The sequence below is a fragment of the Poecilia reticulata genome, linkage group LG23 (assembly GCF_000633615.1).
Source record: "Poecilia reticulata strain Guanapo linkage group LG23, Guppy_female_1.0+MT, whole genome shotgun sequence".
Classification (NCBI taxonomy): domain Eukaryota; kingdom Metazoa; phylum Chordata; class Actinopteri; order Cyprinodontiformes; family Poeciliidae; genus Poecilia; species Poecilia reticulata.
Window position 1 is genome coordinate 2,486,665 of NC_024353.1, and position 27,403 is coordinate 2,514,067.

General features: G+C 36.0%; 1 protein-coding gene across 1 annotated transcript in view; it reads left to right on the forward strand.

Moving 5' to 3' along the window:
• rassf3 (Ras association domain family member 3) overlaps positions 1-27,403 on the forward strand; it is a 53,133-nt gene that overhangs the window by 3,831 nt on the left and 21,899 nt on the right. The window contains exon 2 of the mRNA XM_008400493.2: positions 8,128-8,240. Coding sequence (XP_008398715.1) covers positions 8,128-8,240 — 113 coding nt within the window. The remainder of the gene's footprint in view (positions 1-8,127; positions 8,241-27,403) is intronic.

Here is a 27,403-nt window from a genome sequence, read left to right on the forward strand (position 1 = left end):
ATTAAAAATTTACCTTTTTCAAATGAATCTCACAACTCAAAATTTTATAAAATCTTGTAGAAAACCTCTGAGATGAGTTGTGCTGTAGATAAACCAGGATTTACAGATTATACAGAAATTACCGCTAGTTTAGAGCTTTAATAAATTGAAAAACTGGAATCAGACCAAAAACTGATTGATGCATTTCTATTAATCAAAGGTCTGCACTGCAAAAACACAAAATCTTACCAAGAAGATTTTGTCTAGATTAAATATCTTAGTTCACTTAAAGCAAGACAAAACTAACTTACAAGTAACTTCAGCAAGAAATAGGAGCTTGTTTTAAGACAATACTTTCTTAATATTGGTTTAAGGAAAAGTTCCACTCACTGACTTTTTTACATTTAGTGAAAAAAAAAGTCAGTAGAACTAAAACTTTTTAAAATCAATATTATTAATAAAGAAGCTACTTGTTAGTTAGTTTTGTCTTATTTTAGGTGTACTAAGATATTTACACACACTTGGTTAGATGTTGTGTTCTTGCAGTGTAAAGCAGGTCTTGTATGACATAGCAATGTTCTTTATACTGCAGTTATGAAAGCTTTACATATTAAACTTTATCCTCCATGTTTTTCCCAGTGATGAGTTGAATGAATTTGTTTAATCATTTGAGTTTTGCAGCTCCTGTTTCAGTGTTTGTGCCTCTGAGTGTGAGGACTGATAATGGTGGCCTCTCTCTTTGTTTGGTTCTTGTTCTTTGTCTGTTTCTCAATGAAGTGCAGTAACAGAAACCTGCAAACAGAGCAGGGATCTTTGTTTGATTGGCCTTAATGTTGCATTAGAGTCTGAGTTCATTAGCCAAGAGGCATTTCTGCAGGAAACCGGAGCTGTGGCTCACTCTGTATACTCTTATTTTCATGGATCAAGTCTCTTTAATGAGACAATGATTTCATTTTGAACTCTCATTGACAGCATTGGTTTAAATTTTGAGAATAAAGTCTTAATATTCTGACTTCATTCTGAAAATATTACTTCATTCTCATATTATTACAACTTTATTCTGGTATTATTTTGACTTTATCCTCATACCAATTTATTCTCTTAATATTATGACTTTATTCTCTGGATACAAGAATAAAGTCGCAGTAATACCACTGTATTATCATGTAGTCTTTATGATAAAGTCAGTATTATGACTTTAGTCTTATGACTTTTTGACTTAATTATATTATTGCGACTTTCTTCTAGTATTATTTGGACTCTATTATAATATTATGATTTTTTGGGTGTATGATTTTATTCTTGTGATATTATGACTTTATTCTAAAAATATTCTACCTTTATTCTCGTTGATCTTTATATTTGTAATATTATTTTTTATTTTTGTCTTGGTATAGTCCTAAAACAAAGAGAAAAAGAATTAAATGAAAAATCTACAGAATGTGGCTGATTTTGTATCCAATTAATCAATTAATCGTCCGAATATTCAATTGAGTAATTGATTACTGAAATAATCGTTATTTGCAGATCTACAAATGGATTAAACTAATCCTTCAAACATCCATCTAAGCATCTTGGATGGAAAAACATAACCCTTATATCTGTAATTTTGACTTTATTAGAGGAAATCCGCAGTAAATCTTCCCTCAGCGCAAACCGTGCGGAGGTTTCACATCGTTAAATTTCATTTTGAACCTCTGTGAGAAATACCGGAGCTGACTGTCGGAACCTCTTCGGTATAATCCGACTCCACCGGCTCTCAGTGGGCGTCTGTCAGCTGCCGGCGTCTTGTTTGTTCAGTGGCTCTGACAGTTTGGCTCCACGGCCCCCACGGACAGATAATGACCCGCAAAGAAAGCCGGTGGATCACTGCGGACGACGCCGCCGGCCGAGAAGCGTCCCAGGGAGGACGATTCTCCGGATCTGGGCGCCTGTAGACGGGAGTTATCGTTCGGAGGCGGAAACATCCGAGCAGAGTGTGGGGCGGATGGGGTTTGTTGAATACTTTGGGAGAAGGGTGAGGGGAATATCCCGGTTTTTCTGCCGCTTTCCGAAGGCGGTGCGACGCTCCGCGGGTCTGGAAGTTGGTCCGCTTTGGAGAAAGTCGGGTGAGTTTCGACGGCGGAAAATCCAAAAATATTTTTTTATTACTTTCTTGGTCATAACTGGTGTGCTCGGTGTCCAAACTAAAGATATTTGGTTGAATTTTTACTTTTGGTAAGAAACTAGCTTGGCTAGCCGTCGGGACTTTCTCCCATTCACTTCAATTCTTTCCGGTAGAATTTCAACCGGGCCAATCAGAGAGCAGAAGGAGAAATCATGAACAATGACGTCGATTTTCCGACTGCAGCGGAGGAAGTGAATGAAGCTGTTTCGCTTCCAAATTAGCTTCTTTCTTAAGAAAAGAAACAAATTTGTTAAGAAAGGAATGCAAAATTTGTAGCAAATTAACAATGAAGTTAAATTCATGAAGAAGAGTTACTGTTTTTACAAGTTTTTTTATATTGAAATGAATAATCTGCTTGTTTGGAGGTATTTAGGATTGTTTATAACATTATAGCTTTGCCCTTTTTATTCTGAGCAGCTCAAAGTTTGATTGCGTGCCAGAAACACTGCAGCTCATGTTCAGGCACATAGGAAGCAGAGAAGGACCTTAGAAAAAGACTTGGGACAAAGCAGATGGCTGCAGCATTTATTCACCTGTTCACATGCTAACAGTCGTCTTTGTGCTTCAAACAAAAACATGTTTGAATTTCATGTAGCTGCTGTGTGAATACAGCAAGATTTTCACAAAAAGAACTTCGGTTCAAACAATATTTGCATCATAAAATTAAAAAATACCATATTTAATAATCAGCGTATTTGCATGTTAATATAAATCTTTATGGGTTTTGTTATACCTGAGTTATAAAGGTTTATCAAACCAAGCGAAATTGGTGTCAAAGCGTTTGTGTAGCTAAAATGTTTGTTTGTGCCGCAATCATTTCAAAGACATTAATAAATGTATCCAAAGGTCACAAAAGGTCAACCATAATAGTGGAATTAAACAAAACTGGTGTCCATCAACTCTGCTATGTTTGTGCTGCTTTTGTTTTGAAGATATTAATAAAAGTTTAGAGGTCAAAGGTCAACCAATTCCCCCACCAAACAAACTAAATTGGGGTCAAACATTTGTGCTGCAAGATATGATTGTTATATATTTAATGCTCTCAGCTGTTTTCCTAATAGCAATAAATACCATTGATTAGTATGTCTTTAATAATTAACAGGCTTAGATCAGTAATTTCAGTTGTTTATTTTAGAAACAATTAGATCATGCTGCAAATCTTTTTTTGCAATTATTTTGTTGGTACAGTGAAATATTTTTTTTTTCCTAAAGGTAATTTAGTAGATATTTGAAACATTTTCATCCCTGGATAGGCGGAAACATTTTCTCTAAAAACACGTTTTATTCATTTTCTGGCATTTAGCAGAAAGAAAGAGATCTGGTAGCTCAACAGATACAAAACAAGAAAATTTTATCTGATGTCATGCAGGACAGCGAAGAACAAAACTGTCTATTTATGTAATATATGTAAATATGTGGTGCCTGGAAACCTCACTCAAATGTGCAATTGTTTCATAATCTCTTGGATTCCCCTAAAGTAGAAAAAAACAACGTCTCATTTAATAAACACAATGTTTAACTGTAACATCTAATGTGATCATTTCTGTGTTGATGAGTGAATCTTCAAACTTTATCAAACAAAATTACAGTAAAAGATCAAACGTATATTTTCAGCTCCAGTTTTAGAGCCACTTTCCTCCATTTTGTCTCAGTTTGAGGTCAGAAACGTCTCAGCAGGTAAATAAATGTTGGCGGAGCTGAAGCCTCTCTGTTGCTCTCTCTGCAAACACAGACTGAATTAGAGACGTGGTGCCAAAAGAGAAAAATGTTTGACACGCGCCTAACAAAAAAAAAGAAAAAAAAAAAAAGTCTGTCCTGTCTGACGGGTTTGACCTCAGAGCTGATCCTTTCACAATAAGAGCTCACTGGAAACAGTCATGAGGAAAAGGTGATACTTGAACTACAACACAGTTTTTCTACTAGATACGTCACAGATTGATAATAATATTACTAAGAATGTTTAATAATAGTAGGATTTTAAATTTGAATTAATAAAAAAAAATAGAATTAAATAAACATAATGGAATAAAAAATGAACAAAAATAAATATTAGTAGTAATAATAATGGCTTATTTATAATAAATATAAATTATAATAAATTATAAATAATCTGAATATTTATAATTCAGATTATAAATATGAATTTCTTTAAACTTTATGGCTATATTTAAATCAGGTATTTTCGGTTCTTTAAAATCTAATCCAAAGTAGAAAATGATACACCAATTGATTTCAACATAATCTCATACGAGGATGCTTTTGCAGTCCAGAAAAATGTAAATTTATTTCATGTGTCTAAGTAAGCCACTAAACATCTGCCCATCTGTTGCCAAAATTCAAACAAGTTCTATATTTAGTCTTCTAGATTTGAAAAAAGAAAAGGTCGGGGCGTTCTTTGGTCGAGGCTCATCATCTCTGTCAGGCTGATTGTCTGATCGATTTGCAGCATCAAGGAAGCTTTTATCTGAGACAGCACTATGACTCCATAGAGTGAAGATGAGGAAGAGGAAGAGGAAGAGAGGAAAAGCGAAATGCTCCACTGGAACTGAATCATGCATTTTAAATCTGTATTAAGTGCAGCATTATAGCACAAATAAAACATTTTTTAAGTATTAAAAACTGTGACTTAACAGCAAAAACATGCAGCAATTGTTGCATATTTTTGCCCAAAGATTAAAAATAGTTCTTTCTCTCATAATTTTCTGATGCTAGAGATTATTTAAGATAATTCATTTTGCGAAGCGTTACAGGCTTCAACATCCCCACATTTTTCTCTCTGTCCAACATTAAATCAGACTAATCTTTTCCTGTTTTGGTTCTGCTAGGTTTATGAAGTTATTTCTCTTTGCTAAGAGCCAGAATGCCGATCATGTTTCATTTGAGTAGTTTATCATTACTATAAGCTCAAACGTTTACATCCAGAGAGGTTATTATGCCTTTGAGCAATGGTTGTCGATTAAATGATTAATTATTAAAAAAGTATTATTTTTAGAATTCATTATTAATTATTAATCTAGTAATAATTTTAGTAGTTTAAAATTAGTTCCAATCGATTAAATACTTATTTTAGTGTTGTAGTTTGGCCGCCATCCAACAGAGGACGCCGCTGGTCATCCTTAAGCGGAGCCGTTGATGCAGAAACAAAGATGGCGGAGGGCGCACCTCTTACCAGGAGAGACAAATGGTCCAAACAGAGTTCGGTGTGGGATGGAAGATGCTATGTATGCGCTTTTCTTTAGTAATATAAGCACTCGACAAGTTCCTTAAGTTGTTTTGAGATATAAGCACTCGATAAGCTCCTTAATAGCGCTAATTTAGCCGAGCTACATGACGTAGCAGCGCCAACTTCTCAGCAAAAAATGAGAGAGGAGCTATGAAGGTGAGAATGTGATGGCAGAAAAGCGGAGGGGATTAAAAAAAAGTAAAGTGATGAAAAAAATATGACGCCAATAAGCAAGATAGATCTTGAGTTAATGATTATATTTCTGTTCATGGGGGATTAAAGTGTTTCACATATTCTATTCATCTTTTATATTTTTATTCAGCAACCTAAGCGGTTGCTGTTTTGTTGTATTTTATAAATATGTTTAACATTATGAGAAAACCATAACTTTCTGTTTATTCAGTCAGTATTTAAACTGACATAAAATAAGGCTGAAAATTAATGATTTTCTTTTCAGATTTTAATATTTAGAGTAATTTAGTCCTTGATGTTGTGGAAAACTCAGGATTTTAAGAAAATGGCCGCTTATCAATTAATTTTGAATTGACCAATAAGATGAATCAACTTTAGATTAACCTGCATCCCTTATTAAGTAGTACAAAGGTGGCAGCAACATGGGTGTTTTGCTTTATCGCTTTAAAGAAAAGCAAAAAACAATAAATAATGCAAATGGAAATTATTGAGCTCGTTTTAAATTATCGTGTGATTAATTGATTTATTGATTATTGCGACAGGCCTACACAGAGTTGAAACCCTGACTTGGCTCTGTCAGGAGGAATGGGGCAAAATTACAGCAAATTATTGTGAGAAGTTTCTAGAAGAAACTTGACCTAAGTTGTGGAGTTTAAAAGACAACATATAAGACCTTTCTCGTTATTCTGGACCATAGTTTGTGTGTAGAGGGTTTTGTGTTTCCCACAGTGGATCCGTGTCGATGATCTGATGTTCGGATGAATGGACGGATTGGAAGCCGGGTTAGTCGGACGTGTTTTAGTTGCAACAAACTGCGTAAGTGAGGAGAGAGCTGCTGGAGATGACTGAGTCAGCAGTGCTGTGTCCATCCGCCGCCTCCTCCCTCCTGCCCTGTCTGTGTCCGTCTCACTGTGGCCTCCATTTGACTGTTAAATCACCCACTCAGCACAACAACACAGGGGAAGAATGGCAGCTGCGCACATCTGAGGTCTGATCAGAGGCAGACAGACAGCAGAGCGAGGAGCCGAGCTTTGTGATGAACAATGACGATGAGGTCTAACAGTGTTTAAGATGGGAGATGGGAGCAGCCATGTGCAAACTGTCGGATAAAGTTGGACAGCACATGAGGAAAAAGTCGGCAGGTAGGATTGTGGGATTTAACCGAGTGTTTATGAAGGGATTTAACCTAAAAACATCTGTTTATGTGGCATGTAGATCATCTTATTGCTGCAGATGCTTATTTTTCACAAGTAAATGCATAAATGTCAGGAAATATAAATAAAAACTGCTTCTTGTTTTTAAGAGTGTTGGCATTGTCCAATGTTTTTAGCATCTAGTTTTAATTCTCAGTTTTAAGGATGAAAACTGGACTGAAAACAGGATATTACTGGAAATTCTTCAAAACACTTCAAATGAACCTTTCTTCCTATAACTTATCATCACTGAGGAGTTTTTAAAGCATGTTTTTACTAATTAAGGACTAATAACATGCATTGTAGAAAATGTTTATGAGAATGATATTGACAATACTAATATAACATCATTATTTATTCACATATTGGATTCCTAATTAATTTTACCATAAAATAGATTAACTATTAACTATTTACTTAATTCAAAAATTAAAATTACATTTTTTTCCATTAAAGTATTCAATATAAATTTCATGACTTAATTTATTTTTATGACAATATGCATCTATATTTTCACGTGTTGAATACAATTAAAATACGCTTTTCCACTATTTTATTGTATTTTGTATTCACTTGAATAAATATATATATTTTTCCACAGCTTTTGTTTTTGTTACAATTTCAATAATTATTCATTACGATTGTCAGTTAGCTTAAGCATGTTGTTAAGAATAGATAACATGATTTTTCCAATACGGTTATTACTCTTCTTATTGTCTTAGCAGTTTACAGATTAAACATTAAATATGACTTTAGAAACTATGATTGAAAAGTTTTTATCTGTTTACTACATTACTTTTGTTTATGCATAATTTAACTGACTAAAATCAAAGAGCTTTTGAATTAAAAGGTATTAGTAGCCACTTGTTGATTTTAGTGGAGTTGTTGTAAAACTATAATGTGTATTTTTCACATTTATTCTCTCCCAGTATATATTTCCTTCCATGTAACAGATATGAAAACAATCTGTGGACCGATACTGCACTCAGTTTCCCAGAATGCACCTGTTTTTAAACAGAAAACATTCGGAACGTTTGTCTGTCTTAATCATTTGTTCCATTCCTGCTGATTGTCTAAGTTATTTCATTTAAATCCTTCCTGTTTATACATTATCGTTATAATGTTAGTGTGTCCTGATGAATTTTATTTTGAAACCTTTTCTTCTTTATAGTTCGCTTATCTCAGAATTTGCATTACGTTGGCTTTATTTGCAAAATGGGATCTAGGAGCCCAACCGACGAGCCGTCGATATCAATGGAGGATTTGCATATGCGTTGATTCTGCATGTCTGTGAAGCTCACAAATAACATCTTTCCCTTATTGTTTTTGGCTCTCATGCTCTTTTAAGCTAATGCAGACTCATTTCTCTGCAGGTTGTAAATATGCTTGTCATGCTGAATGTCGAGAGGGAGTGTCACTCGACTGCCATCCTGCTGCGTCGCCCCTCAGTCAGGACCATCTGAACAACAACAACCCGCCGCTCCATGTGAGTCAAAAATGAGCCGACGTTTGTTTACGTCAGCAGCTGTCTGTAAATGTCTTCATGGGTGTTTCTTTTCACAACTTTTGCTTGTAAGTATGCATATTTATGTGTTTTAGTCATACTTTCATTTCCAATCAGTTCTTCTAATTAGTCATATTTTAGAAGACTTTGCTGCGTTTTCCTCCGTTCTATTTCTATTAAGATTAATGGCAGCAATAAACAATAATATTTTTGTTTTGAAATCATTTTCAAGTAATATAACGATGATGGTATTAAAATGCAAGAACATATTCTTTAAGATAAACTAAATTCTAATGAACATTTTAAATAGTGGAAGACATTTTAAATATCCAAAATAAATGAACAAAACAACAGAAACAACAAATAAAATTAATTATGAATGCTCTCTAAAAAAAACTGTCCTTCAAAAAAGAGCTAATTCAGACCAAAGCACCAAACTGAAGACTTCTGTCATCCAGTTTTTGGTAGAAAAAGAGAAAATATGCAAATGGAAATTATTGAGTTTGTCTTTATTTATTGTGCGATTAATTGATTTATTGCTTATTACGACGGACCCAATCAGTTGTCTCAAATACAGCAGTGAGATGCATTTTAAACTTTTACAGTGTGATTATTTCACATTAGTTGCTTAATTTTTTCTAGAAACTTTAATAGATAAAAAGAAAGAATATGTTAAGAGTGGAAAATGTGTTGATTGGGAAGCATCTAGATTACATTTCTCAAGAAGTTTGGGTGCTGCAACTTTCAGGGCTAAACTTTATTATTATAAAGTTTAATAATAAACTTTATAATAATAAAGTTTATTATTATAGACAAATAATAAACTTTGTCTATTATTTATCAGATAAAAGATCCATATAGTCAAATAATGTTAAAACTGGAATGAAGCTGGAGTAATTTTACTAAAATTGAGCATTTTGTAGTAACCAGACATCACCACATGATGGTGCTGTAGTCAAACATTCTGCCTCTTGAGATTTCTACTATTATCTTCTGCTTAAATAAGCAATGCAGGCGTTACAAGTTACACAGAAAAAAAAGATAATTTTACTAAATCAGTAAAAATTTTCAAAGATTTTAATTTTGCTCATCGGAATTGTGTCAAACTTTTTTCCAGTAAGTTTTAGTTTATTGTTTTGTTATTCCTGTCATGTTGGCAACAACTAAACCCTGCTTTAGCATTTCTGCAGCAGATCAGCTTTTAAAGATGTCGCCATCCGTAGAGCTAACACTGCCCCCTGCAACCACACACCCTCACACAACAAAAGCATATTTTTATGAATGGGCCACAATGCTGCACTCAGCATTACTCAGCACGGTTCATGAATGTGTTCAGCTCTGGTTGGAAATGTGCTGAGATAATCCTGGTTCTGCAGGAGGAATAAAACCACATCAGTGTTGAGCAGCAGCAGAGCCAAGACCGCAGCAGGCAGATCAGCGTTAACGGGTTCGATGTGTTGTAAACACAAAGGTGAAACGTTGGTTTCTGAGGTGATAAATCATGTCATAATGAGGTAATGTGTGAACTCTTGAGACCTTTTAGAACATAGGCTGATTTTACATACACACATTTTTTAAAAATAGCACTTTAAAGAGACCCTTTAATTGCGGTTTTAATTAAAAAATCCAAGAAAAGAAAAGTAATGGAAGCAAATTTGAGTTACTGAAAACTGTAGTATGTTGGTCAAAGTAGACAAAAATCCTCATGATTTGATGTGTAATTTGTGTGAAGATAAACTATCTGACTGTTGGTGCTTCTATGTGCTTGTGTCACACATCCTGCAACTGTTTCCTGAAAGGAAAATAAGCTCAGCTGCTTATATAAGAGCTCTGACACATAAAATAACTGCTAAAGTTACTAAAATGAGCAAAATGTGGCTGTAATAGAATAGTGTGAGCTGCAAAACTACGCCATGATAAACCAGAAGGGATGCACGCCCAGCTGTCCTCCAGGAATTAAACACCATTCTTATCGCGTGATGCGTCCTGGGTGTGCGAGTCAGAGTCAGTTATTCTTATACAGAATTTACTTCTTAAAACACAGTTTTTAAATTCAGCCAACTTTATCTTTTCTCTTTACTTTTTAATGTTCCGCCAGTATTTGCATGTAAAAACCCAATAGCAGCAAATTCTCATAAAAACCATCACAAAGAGCTAACAGTAATTTTAAAAAAAGTGCATTCTGGGCCTTTTTACAGGTTTTGTTGGGTTTGCTCTTACTTCTCCACCTCTCTTGCTCCACCCGTTGCTTCATGTGGCTTTTACCTAAACCCATCCATCAAACCAACAAATTATCCAACCATCCACCTGACCAACTCAAAAATTATCCAACAATTTGCTTAGTTGGAGTTATCAACCAAAACTCCAACTAAGCTACCAACCAAACACACACCTATATATATCTGAAGGATAAGTAAATCGCTTGTGCTCTCTGCAGTATGTGAACATCTATCAACACTTGTGGATTTGCACGTACATATATTCACACAGACCCGTGTCAGTTTACTGCAGCTGCATGTATTAAAAGTCCAGTCAGTGCTGCTGTATTCATGTTAAGAACTACAGTGTGACTCTTGTGTCACCGTTAAAAACCCATCTGCTATAATTAAAAAAAAAACATCCTCACGAGATCCATCTATGAATCGGGCTAAAAATAATTCAGCTGCAAATAAATAAATAGAACTGCCACAATAGGCAACAAAGTCGGTCATTATGCAGTTCAAAACGTTGACCATGGGCCATTAAACCTTGTTAGGAGGAAATGTCTGCTTGATATAAACCACTAACTCACTAACAGAATTAACAGTCAATTCAATCATCTGCCTTCAATGTGCAGCACGTGAACCTGAACCCAACAAATACTGAGAACAGAAGAATACATAGATAACTCATTTTAAATCCTGGAAATTCTATTAATTTCTATATTACATAAAGTCACGGTCTAAAGCTGCAGCTCTTCTCCACTCCGGCTTGTCCCCCTAAAAATAGAGCATTCCTTTGTTTGATGTTGTTTATCAATTTAAAAGATTTTTAAAGAACCTAATGAAAAAATACTAAAACCTGTGAAAAAACACAAATGTAACACTGTCCAACATTCCTCTCCTGCCATGCGATTGGTTTAACTGCAAGGAGATCCTGTAAATGATTGACAAGGAGCCAAAAGAGAGAATAAAATTAACTTCCTGTGAGCTGGGAAAGACAAACACAAGAGAAACCAAACCCATCACAGACTGGAAGAAACGAGTGTGAACACGGAGGGCAATGTCCATAAGTTTTTTTTTTTTTTTAAGTCTTTTACTTTGGTTGCTTAATTTATCTGAGTCTGGAAGTGATTAAAAAACTCTGGAGCTTTCCAGGAAAACAACAAAAACGGCACACAAAACTCTGTTGTTAAAAATGATATTAGTGGTTTGTACGATGTTAAACATTCCAAAAACATCTGATAAAATACTTAAATAACCTGGCTGCTGTTGGGTTTCCCTTAGCATCTCATGAGACCTCACCCAGCTTTATGGCCTGTGTGCCAGGTTCTTGACTTGTGGGAAAGAACCTAATGGTGGGAAAGTATTGTTACGACTTAATTGATCACAACTTGGACAGCAGAGCATCTGTTCGTGCTGCTAATGTTTTCTAGTGATTAAGATTTTCTTGAAAATGGAGAATTCAAGTCTGCAAGCCAAGCTGTTTGTTTAACATGAAAGAGATTGCTAAACTTTGTAAGAGTCAACTTACAAATCAACTTATGAGGTCGGCTGGTGCAAACGCATAATGCACTGCAAACATATGCCTGGAGAAATTCAAAAACACACAAATACATAAAAATACAAATGAAACAGAAAAATGCTGCTATCTCAGAAAATAGAAGAAATGCTGCATTTTGTCTACTTTTTGAATTGTAAAGCTCTACATTCAACTTGGTTGGCATTTACTTAAACATTATGTTTAAGTATATTGATACTTATACAGAATTTGTATGTGGATTACCAAATTAATCATGCCTATTTGCTCAAAACTCAGGAATACATCAAATAAAACTGCAGGATACTAAGAGAAAATGCATCATAAAACATCAGGAAAGCAGACAATACAATCTCAAGTGTCTGAGTATCTCATCATCTTCCCCCACTCACTATCAAACATCTGAATTCATGCAGTCATCCCTGTAAACAAACACCATCACCATGTAATTATCACACTTCTTTTTGGTATATCTCTTCCAATCTTCCCTTTCTTTCTGTCTTCTAATCAACAACCTGGAAACTAGGAAGATAGAGCACATCACCCGTTCTCCATCTTCCCTGAAGCTTGGAGAACAGCCTTTAAAATACTTGTACTGGTTTATAAATTACTGAATGGCTTAGCAAAAGAATACATTAAAGGTGACCTATTGTGCTTCTTTGAAAAAACAAAACATGTTCATTACATTTGAGCGCAATTATACAACTACACGTCTTTAAAAGCAGAAGTGGAGCCTCCTGCACAGCCAACAACAATCCAACAAAAGTTTTTTTTTTCCATAGTAGGTCAACAACAAAACACTTGTCTTCTTCAGCGGTAAAACCAGCTGGCCAAACGTGCTGGAGCCCGACTTGGGTTGCTAGGCAACGAGGCTGGACTTTGCTGAGGTTGCTAGGTAACGAGGCAGTGCCTGCCGAATGTGAGTTAGCAATCGGGAGGTTTTTGAAACGACTGATTTTCCAGACACCAAAAAACTTTACCTTATTACCAAAAAATTGCTGGGTGTTTTTTGTAAGCAATTGGGTTGTTTTTAGAAGCAGTAGCAACCCAAATGGAAGAACAAAAATGTGCAAAATGTGAATTTAGTATTATAAGTTCCCTTTAAAGACCTACTGTTTTATCAACCTTCCACACTATTCCGGTCTTCTGGTTCTAGTCTGTTCTGAATCCCCAGAATCAGAACCAAACGAGGAGAAGCAGTTCCACTAGTCTATGATTTTTGTTAATGACATTAAAAAAAAAGTCATGTTTATTGCTTGTTTGTTTTATGCTTTCATCATGTAAAGCACCATGAATTGCCTTGTTTCGCAGAGAGGGAGAGGTAGATCTGGGAAATTCTTGCTAGTACATAAATTTAAACTGTATTTAGTGTCTTTTAGATATCTAGTCCCAAGTTAAACTGATCATATAGCCTTTTAATGGTGAAACGGATCCCTTGTAAACATGTGTTGGAGAGAAAAACATTTCCAAATCCCGCAAATTGTTTTCAAATTGAAGCAAGACCCCAACGTTTCCACAGAAACCAAATATTCTCTGTCATTAGGAAGAGTACAGAAATCTGTGGGCTGTTTTAAAACGTCCAAGAGATCCAGTTCCTATTTTTTGACTACTTGAACAAAAGTATTGTCTCATCTAGAGCTAGGCCATCCTTTAGAGGATAACACTTTTACATTTAATAATATAATATAAACCAATGCTTTAATTAAACCACCAAATTAATTTCTTTTGCTGATCAATTTTCAAACAATAAATCAGAATAAATTTTTAAACTGCAAAATTAAAATTAACATTTCAATTAGTTATCTCAGAACAGTAATAAAACAGAAAATACATTTGAGTAACAGCAGAATGAGTGACAGAGATGAAATATAACACTCACTTTTGAACTGTAATCTTTTCATGGATTGTCTGGGATTAAGTCCTCAGTCTGACAAACAAAGCTCTAACATCGTCAGCTGAAACAGGACACCCCGCCTGCAGCTTAGAGACCCACCAGCAGATGGGTCCTTCTGATTTCCTCCTCAGTTCTGGGAGCTAACATGTGCAACATCACCAAGTGTTATTCTGAGATAAAACATATGTAAAGAAGCAGAGAGATTTTATGATATATTTGTAAATCTTTCTGTAACAGTAAATTTACAGGGTTTATTTCATTTTTATTTTGTCAACAATTATGTTTTCATAGCTATTGCTGATTGCCCCCATATTTATTAAATCTTTTATAAAGATTTGATTTTGAGCCAAATGGTTGCTACCTGGTGAGCTCATGTTTTTTTTTAGCTTTGTAAATATTGTTTTCATCAAATCCAAGTTCTTCTATTGCAGTTGTTTCCTTTCATACATTTGTAATGCTAAAGGCATTAAGATATCCATTAAGATCCCGGACGAGCCCCCATGTGTGTTATTGTCACTGTGTGCTAATGGGCTAATAGATGCTTTTTACTGTCTAATTAATGTGAACCAAACCACTGAGAATGTAGCTTGGCTGATAAATGGTATCCTGCAGTTAGGCTGTTCTTACGTTTCTTTTAGCTTCAGGAATATTGTTTTTCATCAACATTCACTGCTGTAGCTTTCTTGTTGCCATAAGTATCCTTTGAGCCAATTTCAAGATATTAACCAGGAAGTCTTAGTTATGAAAGGCATTTATAGTTATAGTAAAACTTATTGATGTAATGAAATTAAAAAAGGCTATATAACAGCACAGAGAAAGCATTAATAACTACAACTGAAAGAACAATAGAACTGAAATAAAATAAACTAAAAAAAATGACCCAAAAAATATGTTTCATGAGCAGGGTGTTTTTTAATCTTCTTTGTAACGTTATGTCTTTCTCCTGTCCATAATGTAGAATTTCAAGGGTTCATCTATATATGAGCTAGTATTAGCATGTAGCACAGCTAGTTGCAACAATAAGTTAGAAAAGTTTGGAATTCCAGTTGGCTCTATTGTTACATCTTTTTATTTCTTTGTTAAAAGAAAAGTAAGCTCATAGTTAGTATAATTAATGTGTTTGAGTATTTCTTGACGAGTTAAAGCTACTATAACAATAGTTGTTGCAGCAATGGGTAACTAACCAGTCTAAAGATGGTAAGATACATAGTAATAGTTAATGCAATGCTATTAGTTGTATTTAATGCTTAACCTTTCTCCTCAGCTGCCTTATTTACATGTATTCTTTGAAAAATTTCTCAAGCTGGGAATCTACAAACTCAGGTCTTTTTCAGTTGTGTTTACTTACTCAGGATAAAAGTCTAAACCAGATCTGCAGATCTGTCAACTCAAAACTCTAATCCAGCATGTTCTTCTTCTCATGAATGGAAGAAGTATTTTTTCCCGTTTTTTTGTTGGTGGTTCAGAGGAAAACGTAGATACCCATCAGGGTGGGACTTCCCAGTGAACTGCTGTCATGTTGCACAGCATTTGTTTGTTTGTGTTTATCCCAGGTCCTTATCCTGTTGGATGATCTCTATCCAAGAAACTGACTGGCTTGGATAAGAGTGCACTGTAAATGACCCACATTCAGCATTCATTCAGGCTTCTTGCACCGTGGCCCTGCTGTCAACAACATAAAGTGCTGAATGCACGCTTTCAGGCTTCTGATTAAAGCAACAAGATGAAACCAATAGGAAGATATTTAAATACAAAGGCGTCTGTTTTTTATGATAAAACAACAGAAGGGAAAGAATTAAACCATAAAGTTAAATTTGCTTAGTTTGTATAATTTGATAAGTTGGATTTTAAAAAGTTTAAATTCCTGATGAAGAGCGTTTAAAAAGGATAGTAAAAGATTGTGTTGGGAGAGTCAGGAAGGTTTATCTTGGTAATAAATCACAGCTGAGTCTGTGTGAGTTTGACTTAGTTATGCTGTTACTGCAGAGACTCCCTTCTGCTGTTTCAGTTCAGACCTGCAGCTTTTATTCATCAAAAATCTGTGCTGAGCAGAAAAAAACAACAACTTTGTTCATCTGCTGTGGAGGCCTGATATTTCTACCAGTATTTCTTTCTAGAATCTTCTTTGTTTACATCAGAAAATGTTATGGAGATTTTAAAATGTTTAGAAACCCTGCCAAGCTATTGCTCAAGACCAATTTAAAACACTCAACAAAGATTGCCATGTTGGATGTTCTTTGATAATTTAATAGGATAGAAAAAAAAAATACAAACTGTCTATTGCACCACTATTTAAATCCCGCAAGCTAAGAGCAATGCAAACAAAAATGTAAATGTCAGTGTTGTAACCGTCTGGTGGCCACACAAGTGATGAGAGCTCAACTGGTTTGAGAAGCTTCATCCCAGACTTGCATCACCAAGTGTTAATCAAAGCGTCGAGTGAAGTGGTGTAAAACGACTCCTGTATACACCAGAGTAGAGGAGATCTGTTCTCCAGAGGGACAAATCAAACTTCTGTATCTTTGTTTCCATTGTAAAGGTGCGCAAATATTTGTTGCTATGCAGCTAGCATAAAAAACACAATTTTGCAATAGCTGAGTTGCCATTAAATAAAAAAAAATTAAATCACACATGAATAAATTTGTTTATGCAATAAATCATTAAAAAACATGCAGCGCCATGATCCTCCTACCACTTCCTGTTGTCTTCTTCTTCACCGTCTTTCTCAGTAGTAACATTCGGTTGTTGATCACATGACTCATGTGATACAAAAAAATCGTTTCCATTAAGCAAATTTTATTTTCTGATTCCAGTTTGCGCAATTAAATGGTCAGTGGAAAACCTGCTTCTTTCTGGAAATCCGATGGATGAATTTGAAGTTAGCGGTTACCATAACAGCAGCAACTGACTCCATTGTGTCAAGTTTAAAGTTTGGTGAAAGGACGATCAAGGTGTGGGGTTGTTTTTAGGAGTTTTAGAAAGTTTGGTGTGGATTGGTTGGCAGGCACCTGAACCACGTAGGATTAGAGTCTCATCCAACATCAGTGTCTGACCTAACAAATACACTTCTAGAAGTAAAAACGCATCTAAACTGTAGATTAAAAATAACTGCATGTGTTTTTTTGCCCATTTAGGTGTGTGTCTGGTTACAGCTGTACATCTACTCTGTTGTTTCAGTCGGTTGGCAGTTTATAGCGCGTGTTAATGCGTCTTTACTCCCAATGCATCTTTTTTTCCAGCAACTGTTTGTGTTTAATCCTGCATCTCTGGCTCTCTGTCTGTGATTATGCGATACACCGGGCCTGCATGTGATCCTCTGGCAGCATTCCTCCACTCTTTGATCATGAGACACTCAGTGTTTTGTCTGTCAGGGTAAAATACTGGGCCGCACACCCTGCAATAGATCACAGTGTGCTGGGACACGTTCAGAAACCACAATCAGAGTCCAAATTAAAAAAAGAATACACTGCAGGCATCTTCTCATGTTGAACTAACCGAATGCATCATGTCTGATTTATGCATTGTCTGAGTCTGAGACTCGGGACAGAAATTCAGCACTGATTCAACTAAAGTCTAATTTAAGGCCAGATGGATGTGCTAAATAAAAAAATAAAATTGAGTTAAATGTCTCAGATTAAAGCCGATTTGAGACATTTGATGCAAAATCAAGCTGTAAAAATGTCAGTGCATCATTTAATTTCCTGACAGAGGAGCTGATCCACTTATGGTTCTTCCTGTTGGGAACGCAAATGTAATGTTGACAAACTTTTTTAAAAATAGATTTTTATTTCTAAAATGCATTTAGATTTTTATTTCTAAATGCTCTTAAAACCATTTAAAGAATCTATCAAAGCAATTTGTGATTGTCATGCAACATGTAGAAAGATTAAGGATAGTTTTTTGGTTTTTTTCATTTTTTTCTCACTATAAATTCAGACAAAAATTTTATGTTAAGCATGAAGCCTTCAGTTGTAATTTAGAAAAAAAAACATTTTTTGTTTACTCTTTTTTTCTCTGCAACAATGGGGGCTGAATTGTAAATTTCCAAACTTTAATTAAATGCAGGATAAAAGGCAAAACCTCTTATTTAGTTAATTTTGTGTACAATAAGTTTATATAAATCTGAATTCATTATACATTTTTAGTTGTAACTATACTGTGTCTTTCTTATTAATTATGTATAATTTATTCAAATAGAATTAACAGCCTGATGTTTGATTACTTTATGATTATTTAATCTATTTGGGTGTGACATCTTCATTCCTCGTGTGTTAATGTGAGTTTTTTATTATTATGTTGAGAAACAATACATAAAATATACAAAAAAATCTAGTTATAAATCCTGTTTTCATGTTATTGTTTAGATTGACTTATACATGCATACATACTGAAGATGTGTAAAAAAAAAAAATATTAAACCTATTTCTAAAAATGCTGCTTTGACCTCTTCCAGATTGATCAAATGCTTAATTTGTTTACATAAATTAAACAAACATAATCAGCTTTTGAGAAGTCTAAAGCTGTCCCTATAAAAACCTGACCTCTCTGTTGCAGTTAAGACAAAGTTTTATGAGGTCTAATTCCTACAGCATAAAATAGTGTTAATTATTAACTAAGTGAAAGAAGTTGGGGGAGTTCCCTGAGTAAAATCCCCATCTGTTGTTTCCCATCTTTAAAGCAGCTGTGAGGGACTCAAACCCCCAACCTTCCTACCTTTTAATTAGACCACAAACACACCTTCCTGCTGAAGAAAGAAACCACTCCCCACTAATAAATACTCCTGAACACAGAGAGCCTCACAAGGTAAGCTCTTAAGCATCAGGGTCGGCATGCAAGTTTGTCATTTGTCTGTTTGTGGCATAAACCACAAACCTGGTCAGAGTGGGGAATATATTTCTAGATTAAATGATGAAAATGTTTACTGTATTTTCAGGTTATCCACCTTAATTACATTTATTCACCTTGTGCAATGCACCAGTACCTCCAGTTTGTGTATAAAATGGAGGACAGTCTGCCACAAGTCATGTTCAAGGCCCAACTGACTGATATGTTGTCTTTGTTTTTTTTTTTCTTATGCTAGTTTGCCCCGCTTTCTATTGCCACCCTGGGCAACTGCCCATGTGGTCCATAACAAAATCCAGCATTGTGTGTGATGCATGCCTTAAAGTTTGAACTCTTGAGTGAAATTGAGTCTTCGAATTTCACCCAATGTAACCCAGAAACAAACCGTATGAAGCAAAAAATGATAAAAAACAAAAGCAAGAGCAACTTCTAAATCTGCATTTCCATTACAAATGTGCGCAAAACTTTGTCAATATCCCATCAGTGTTGGAAAAAAAACAGATTTAGCATTTGCTGTATTTCCGTTAAATAAGAAACACAAGCCAAAAGCAATTTGATTTTATTTTGTTTTGTTGAGATAACTGCCATGTCTTTGTTTTATGGCTTCATGTCCACCTGGTGGTTTCTGTCCCATCACCCAGGACACATTGAGGTCTGTCTGCTTTTAAACCGGATTAATTTTTAACCAGACATTTAGCCGCTGACTGCTTTTCCCACAGGACCTAACTGCTGTAACCCAGAAAAAGCAAAATTTAGACTTTAAAACACTCCATTGAAATCCAAACTGATGCATCTTTAAAAAAAAAAAGTTAAAGGTTTAACGTCTATGTGCTCCAAATTAGCCAATATAGGGTAATTTAATCAGGCAGCAGATGCAACAGACTAGATAAACTTAATTTAAAAGCAGCCAAATACAGTTAGGAGCTGACATCTGTTCCTGAAAACCTTCTGTACATTAAATTATTCAGATTTTTTGCTGTTTACACTTACAGAGTTCCAGAGAAAAAACATGAACAGATTGCTGGGATCTCCCTTAGGAGAGCATGGCACTTATATGAGGTAGATGTCGGTTAATCTTCTTGAGCTCTAAAATATCTGAACATTTTAAATGAAAATGTGGCAGAACACAGAGTTATACAATCATACATCTTTGAAAAGCAGAAGTGGAGCCTGCTGCACAACCAACAAAGATGCAGTAAGTGGTTTCTGAGTAGTAAGTCAACAATAAAACACTTTTTTAAAACCAGCTGACCAAACGTTCTAGAGCTCCTCTCGGGTTGCCAGGTAACCGGGCTGGACTCCGCTGGGGTTGCTAGGTAACGGCGCAGTGCCCTTCGAATATGACTTAATATTTTCCCGAATACAATTTATTACATTTTCAAAACCAAAAAGGAGCCTGGAATAATGCAAGAAATGAATCATGGACTGCAGCCCACCTCACATTCAGTTGAATGAAACTGATGGGCGGAAACTGCCAAGTTAGTCAGCACCACGAAGGTAACTGGTAGTAAACATCCCAGTTTTTGTCATAACGACACTTACTGATAGCTCTGTGCTAATGACTCGGGACTCCTTACAAACGGCTCAGGCTCCGTGCTAACGACTCACGGCTGACGGCTCCCTGCTAACGACTCACGGCTCCGTGCTAACAACTCACGACTGACAGTTAAGCATCAAATAAACACAACTTAGTTAAATTAAAACAATGGTAAACATCTTATCATTTCCAGATCAATAAGTAAAGGTAATTATGCTGGATTTTATGCATGTAGATTCCAATGGTAACTCTATGGCAGCATGAAAACAGACTGCGCTAACTGCTATATTGGCATTTAAACACCGTTTCATGCCTGCCATTTCCTCTGTTTCTATCTCATTAACGCTTAATAACAGCCCACGTCTAGTTTTTCCAACTAAAATCCTTCCAGCACGTTAAAAATTAGCAGAAAAACTAATTTCTGCTGGTTTCTTAAACCTTGAGGAAGTGATTGGTTGGTGACCCAGGTGCAGCTCCCAGTGTACTGTCAGTCTGTGATCGGAGCTGCAGGCTGTGTTGGAAACATCACTGGTTTGTCAGAGGAGGAATGTGTGTAATGTGTAACTGAAGGAGCTACAGATCATCCATCTTTCCTAACAGCTTTCTTATGTGCAGACCTCTTCGTCACTACGTCTCTAAATACATGGCTGAGTTACGTTTCAGTCTTTGTAGTAATGTTAAGTATGAGTAGAAGTCATAAATTATTTCTCAATGGTTCTTTGTGCCTTTAGGAAGGCCTTTCGTAGTTTTTATTTGATTTGTTTTGATTGGTCCTTATCTCGTTTTGGGAATCCCAGATTGTTTCCAGGCTGACAGCTACAGAAATGTCCAAGATTATTGGTCTGTACTTTTGGCAAGTTCAATTTTTTTAAAACTGGCCATTACATAAATACCTGCCATATATTTTTAATCAACTGTGCTATTTATTCTCTAGAATTAAAGCAACAAATGGCCATCCTGACCATTTTGAGGCAGTAAAAATAAAATGATTTTGATCCAAACTGTAAACAAAGCAGAATTTCGTGGCATTTTTGTTGATGTTTTTGTAAAGCCTGGACCTAGTCAAACCAATTTTACCTAGTTAGAATTTCTCCAGGCTTATAATGCACAAGAGGAAACCCTGAGTAAAATGTGGTGTTGTCTCAGGTCTGAGATTGTGTTTAGCATCTTGTAGCATTGCTGTTTGTTCTTGGAAAGTGTCTGTCTCTATCTGAATGCTGAGTTTTCCAAAAGGGCAACATGTCATCATCCACTCCAGTGTATTCTGGTTAAAAGTTGCCTTTACTGAAATTCGAGTAATGTTTAATCTGACTGGCTCCAGGCCAGAGTCACTGAGTAGCACATTAACACAATGAGCACATCTTCATTCACTTCTCTGTTTATCAGGATTGCAGCAGTAGTTTCAGCTAAACTGGGATTTCCTGAATATTTATGAGTAAAAAGCTGCTAATGAATGAAATAATTATGTGTTTGTGCACAATCTTAAAATCTTTGAACAGTTAAGATGAAAATTATTCTGTGGTAATTAGAGCTTTAAATCTCTTAAACTCCTGGATTTATACTCTTGAAGCTATGAATTATTATTATTTAAAGAAAGAATGTTCCGTGAAGTTTTCGTGTCCCGCCGGACGCTGGGCGGTCCACTGAAGCAATGCTGATCTGAGCACTCTGATTGTTTTGAGTAGATCTCTTGCTGTGTTGCATTTCAAAAGACCAGATTTTGGTTTGGCTGACCCACACGAGGCATATTTATTTTGGTCTCTTTCTACCCTCCCTGGTTTTAAATTAGCGCTCGTGTGCATGTAACGCTCCCTCTGCTGTATGAGTGTGTACATGTGTGAGATTGGGTTAGGCCTGATTTAATGCAGATGTAGCATAGATTCTGCATCTGAATCTGCTTTTCTGATTTTTGTGGCTTTTTGGCAGCTGGGTGGGTTGCTACACAAACAGTTTAATAGTAAGAACCTTTAACGTCATGTTCTATAATGAATAAAAACGCCCGAAAACAGAGCAGCTTTAATTTACCGCAGCTGTTGCTACGTAAAAATGTCATAGGAGGCTTTGATACAACATGGTTCAATATAAATAAAGCCTTGGTGTAATTTAAACCACCTTTGGTACAAGTTTACCTTTTATTAGTTTAATTTATGACATTATGTGAGGTAGCGATATTCAGAAGACAATCGTAGTCTATTAAAACAATATTTCAATGATGTGAATTTTGATTTGCTGTCATGATAAATTTCAGTTATTAATGGTAAATAAAAAACAAAACTGCTTTTGCTATTTTCTCCATTGTTTATTTCGGAAGAGCATCTTTAAATATCAGTTAATTTGAAAATATGATTATCCAGATACCATGTCCAGTTTGTTGATGCAAGTAAGTGACGTCTTGAAGCCTATTTCAAATGTTTTTCAAGAACATTGAAAAGAATCTGCTTCATTGTGGTTTAATAATTTTTGGGCTAGTTTTGCCCATCTATAATTGGACATCTTTTAGCTAACCTTTATGACATAGTATAATTTTTAAAGTTTTATATCTGCAGTGTCTTGCAAGAGCTTTTGTGCTTCATAAACTTTTTGTAGAACCATGTTTTGCTGCAATTCCAGCTTTTTTCATCTATAGACTAAATGTTTTGTAAAGATATGCAGGATACTTGTCGTTGAGGACTGATTTTGGACACCACTGCCCTAAATGTTATTTAGGGTTGTCTGAGTAAATGGGGCTGAATAAAAATGGAAATCTCTCCTTTCAGATTTTCACTTGTTTAAAAAATTAAATAATTTTCCTTCACTTCATGGTACTGCCAGTTTTTCCGGTGAGTTTACTAGTATTATTATTATTAGTATTTTATTTTTTTCTTTGAGTTGTGGTTTTATAATAATGTAATAAATGTAATGTAATAAATTAATTTAAATAATAGCTCAGTTTTATTAAAATTTGATTTCAGAAAATAAATTTTCTGAAGAAAAAAATAGTTTAAATTTAAGTATATTTTTACACCTTGAATATTTAACCAGACTTAAAAATAGTAATCAATTCCGTGATTGGCTGTTGCTTACATGGGGCGGGCATAGTAAAAATTTTAAGACAGGTGATTGGTTTCTTTCTTGTAATAGGCGGGGCTTCACTGTAGCTGGCTGGCTGTCACAGGGGAGTCGCACATTCAACAGTCAAACGGGCAGAGACGTCGAATGATTGGAGCTTGTCGTGGTTTCCCCCCTTTCTTACTGTTAAAATTTTAGGTTATTTTCTACTCAGAAGACAATTTCTTCGCAAAATAAGTCAGTTGGGTTTTTGGCGTTTTAAAATGGAACAATTTCAACGAGTTTCGGCCATACCGGCGGACTTATTCCAGTGACCGAAGAAGAGGAAGGGAAAGGACTGGGAGACAGTAGAGAGGATTTAAAGGAGGGAATCACCGGTTGACGGAGACACCCACAGGTCTGGTGTCAGGAGCTTGTTTTTAACATCAGCTTCGGGGGATTTTATTAAAAAAAAATTATTAGTACTGTTATTTCAAAGGGGGAGTTTTAATGCGACCGGGTCCGCGTCGGGAAGTTTTGCCCGCAAATGACGTGGAATAGCACGATGAGCAGCGGCTACAGCAGCTTGGAGGAAGACTCCGAGGAGTACTTTTTCACCGCCAGGACATCTTTCTTCAAAAAACCTACCGGGAAAGTCACAGACAGCAAGGTAACCTCTGAAATAGTTGCAGTTTATGCCGGGAACACGAGAAATGACTCTTTTTAAGGGTCCGCCCACCTGTTGTTTAAGTTTGGTTTCACCTGACAGGGAGACGAGAACCACCTGCAAAGCTTATGATTAAAGCTGAAATTATTATAGCTATAAATATTCAATGCCTTTGTATTCTACCTATATCATAGGCTTCCTTTTAATTGTAAAACCACAGAATAGTTTTAATTTTCACTGAGGTTTGGCAGCGAGTTTTACAAGAACATTTGCGCTACGAGGTTTCACGTTTTTCTAGTTTGGTTTCGCTGGAATTTGACCAGTGGTCCCAGTTTGGCTTGTTTTCACTCTGAAGAAATAATGATTCTGTTGCAGAAAGATTTGGACTGACTGCTGAATTGCAAAACCATTCAGATATTGTTACAAATACAAACTTCTTTGTATTTTAAKTGGCAAGCAAACCATCCTAACTGCAACATTGTGGTGGCAGTATCATGCAGTGGTGACCAAGTGGGGACATGACGGCTGTTCTGAGTTCAGGGGAAGATGGATGGAGTTAAATACAGGGAAAGATGAGTTGAAAACTTGGGGGAAACTTATAAAAAAAACTGAACAATGAGAAAGATAAGTATTAGGGTGGTCCAGTCAAAGTATTGGCCTAAATCCCTTTTAAAAAATCTGATAGAGCTTGAGCTATTTTACAAAACAATTGGCGTAAATATCAGGTTTGAGGTGTCTAAATCTGGAACAGAAATATCCCAAAAAACATATTTTATTTGTAGAACATTTTCTAAAACTTAGATTCTTCACAGGAATTGAGAAAAGTATAACTGGAAATACACCAAACAAAATTACAAAAGGAAAAATAAAACACTTGAATACATACATCTAGACATTAAAAAACACACAAAACGCATAAAACAGGACATTAATCATCACTTAGAGCAGCAAAAGGTGTTCATACAAAGTTTTGACTCAAAGTGGCCAAAAACAAACTTGTGTATCAGTTTTTCAGTCTCTTATTTCTAAAATTAACCTTAAGGTTAATCAAATGTGCTGCATTCAGTGGTTGTAAGGAACACATTGTGATTTTTTTTTAATTGCTTGCAAGGTACTGCATGTCCTTGAGTTGCTACTCTTCCTCGTAAGTTGCCCGGCTTGTTTCAGCATTGCAAACACAGCTGGTTTGTTCCCCTCCCTGACAGCTCAGCGTACTGTAGCAGAATCAAGCCATTCATCCTCTCTCTCCCCACTTCACATTTGTCTGGTTCTGTCAGACGACGCTTGCTTGCAGATCCTGTAGCCTTGCATGACCCTTCACCTTTGTGCTTCGGCCGATGGACAATGCGGCCCATGCAGCGCTGCAGCGAGGGGTTGTGACCTTAAACAGTGGCTCTGGAGCTGCAGTGGGGTGCTGCTGGTTTCCCACATGCCAACAGTAATTACAACTGGAGGGGAGCTGCCCCCAGGGAAAGAATGTGTGGCACTGCTACACGAAACCACCGCTTGTATATTTGCAGAACTGAAGGACAGCTAGTTTAAATGTGTATTTATGCTCACTATTGTGTTCAGTATAATTCTTTTAGAGACGGTAATGGTTTTAGTAAATGACTTCTTGCCAAATGTATTGCTTATCAGTAGGTTAAAGGTGACCTATTATGCTTCTTGAACAAATGAAGGCAGATCTTTGAGCTACACAAAACATTCATTAGATTTTTTTTTTTTACATAAAATTATTCTTTAATAAGATTTTCATCTGGTCAGTTCTGCTTATTTTGAGCCGTTTTAGGGACTCTGTCACTTTAAATCCAAATAAACTGCTGCTGATCACGCCTCCAGACTCATTTACAGTCAAAATGGCTGCAAACAGATCAGCAATTATACAACCGTATCTTTGAAAAGCATTAGTTGAGACTCCTGCACAACCACCAAGAATGCAACAAGTGGTTTCTGAATAGTAAGTGAACAATAAAACACTTTTCTAGCAGCCATTATACAGATGTAAAACCAGCTGACCAAACGTGCTGGAACTCTGGTTGGGTTGCTAGGTAACGGCGCAGAGCCAGTGGATTGAAACTTAGTAATCGGGAGGTTTTTCAAACGGCTCGTATTTCAGACACTAAAAAACTTTTAACTTATTGCCAAAAACCTTGCTTGGTGTTCTGTTTTTTAAGTTCTTGGACTGTTTTAGTTGAGATGCAACTGGAACATTAAAAAGTTGCAAAATGTGAGTTTTGCATAATACGTCCCCTTTAAGCTGTCATGTTACAGGGCATCTCTTTAACCCACATATTTTTGTCTAAAAAGCAAAATCTGGGCTAGACTGAACAATACAAAACCTTCAAAATGCTTCTAATTAAGCAGAAAAAATGTGTGCCAGTAATTATATAAAGCTTTGTGTGTGACTGTCTAAAACTCAGAGGACTCGCTCACACAGTTGTCTGCATGCAAATGAGAAAATGGGGAAGTTATTGTGTGAATACAGCGAACATGCATTCAGGCTACTTTAGAGTACCTGCATGAAGGAGAAACTGAAGTTTAATAAAGTTTGACAAAGAAAGAAACACAAGCACTGACAGCTGATGGGCAGACTCAGAGCAGCCATGTCTAAGGGGGATTTAACGGCCGCGTCTGTGTGTGAATGGCAGTTTGTGTCTGGAAATGTCACGCTGACCACATGAAGAACCACGGCGGGTTAATCCCACCCAAACCCCCCCTGCTTCAACCATACTCGCACATATGCGCAGTGGACAGCTGAAGCAGCAGCTCATCTTTAATTCAACCCAATCTGGTAGACTGTAGGCTTACTGTGCAGCTGACGTCAGCAGCCGTGTTGCTGCAGAGACGCTTCCTCTAGCATGAATTGATCTGAACAGTAACAATCTGATGATGACTTGCTCAGTTTGTTTGATACTGCAGAGTGTTGGCTAACACAGAAAATGTAGTGCAGTTTGCACTGACAGTCATTGTGTTGAGGTTTGGATGGCTGTCGGCAGCTGCTTCCTTCACTCACCAGTTCTGGCTGTAGATTACAGTTTTATTTTGAATTTATGAATAATCTTTGGAATAAATGTGCAACTTCAAGTTGCAATTAAAATTATTTACTTAGTTTTTGAACTGAATGAAGCCAGTAAGTTGAATATTATTGTTTACCATTTTGTGGAACAGGGAAGTAATGTGTCATCATCAGATAACCTTCCTTTAAGTAGAGTGGATCCCAACCAATAATAGCTCAGTATTTGTGAATTTTTCTGTGTAATGTGACTTCAACTTATTTCCGAATAATTATCCTATTGACCCATTATAATTGTGAAACTTTTGTGAAATGACACTATATAGTAAATTGAATTGACTGGCATTTGCAAAGCAGCCAATCCAGGAGCACCATTCGTTTTAAAACTGAAATGATTAATTGTGATTAATTGATTGCCGAAATACTT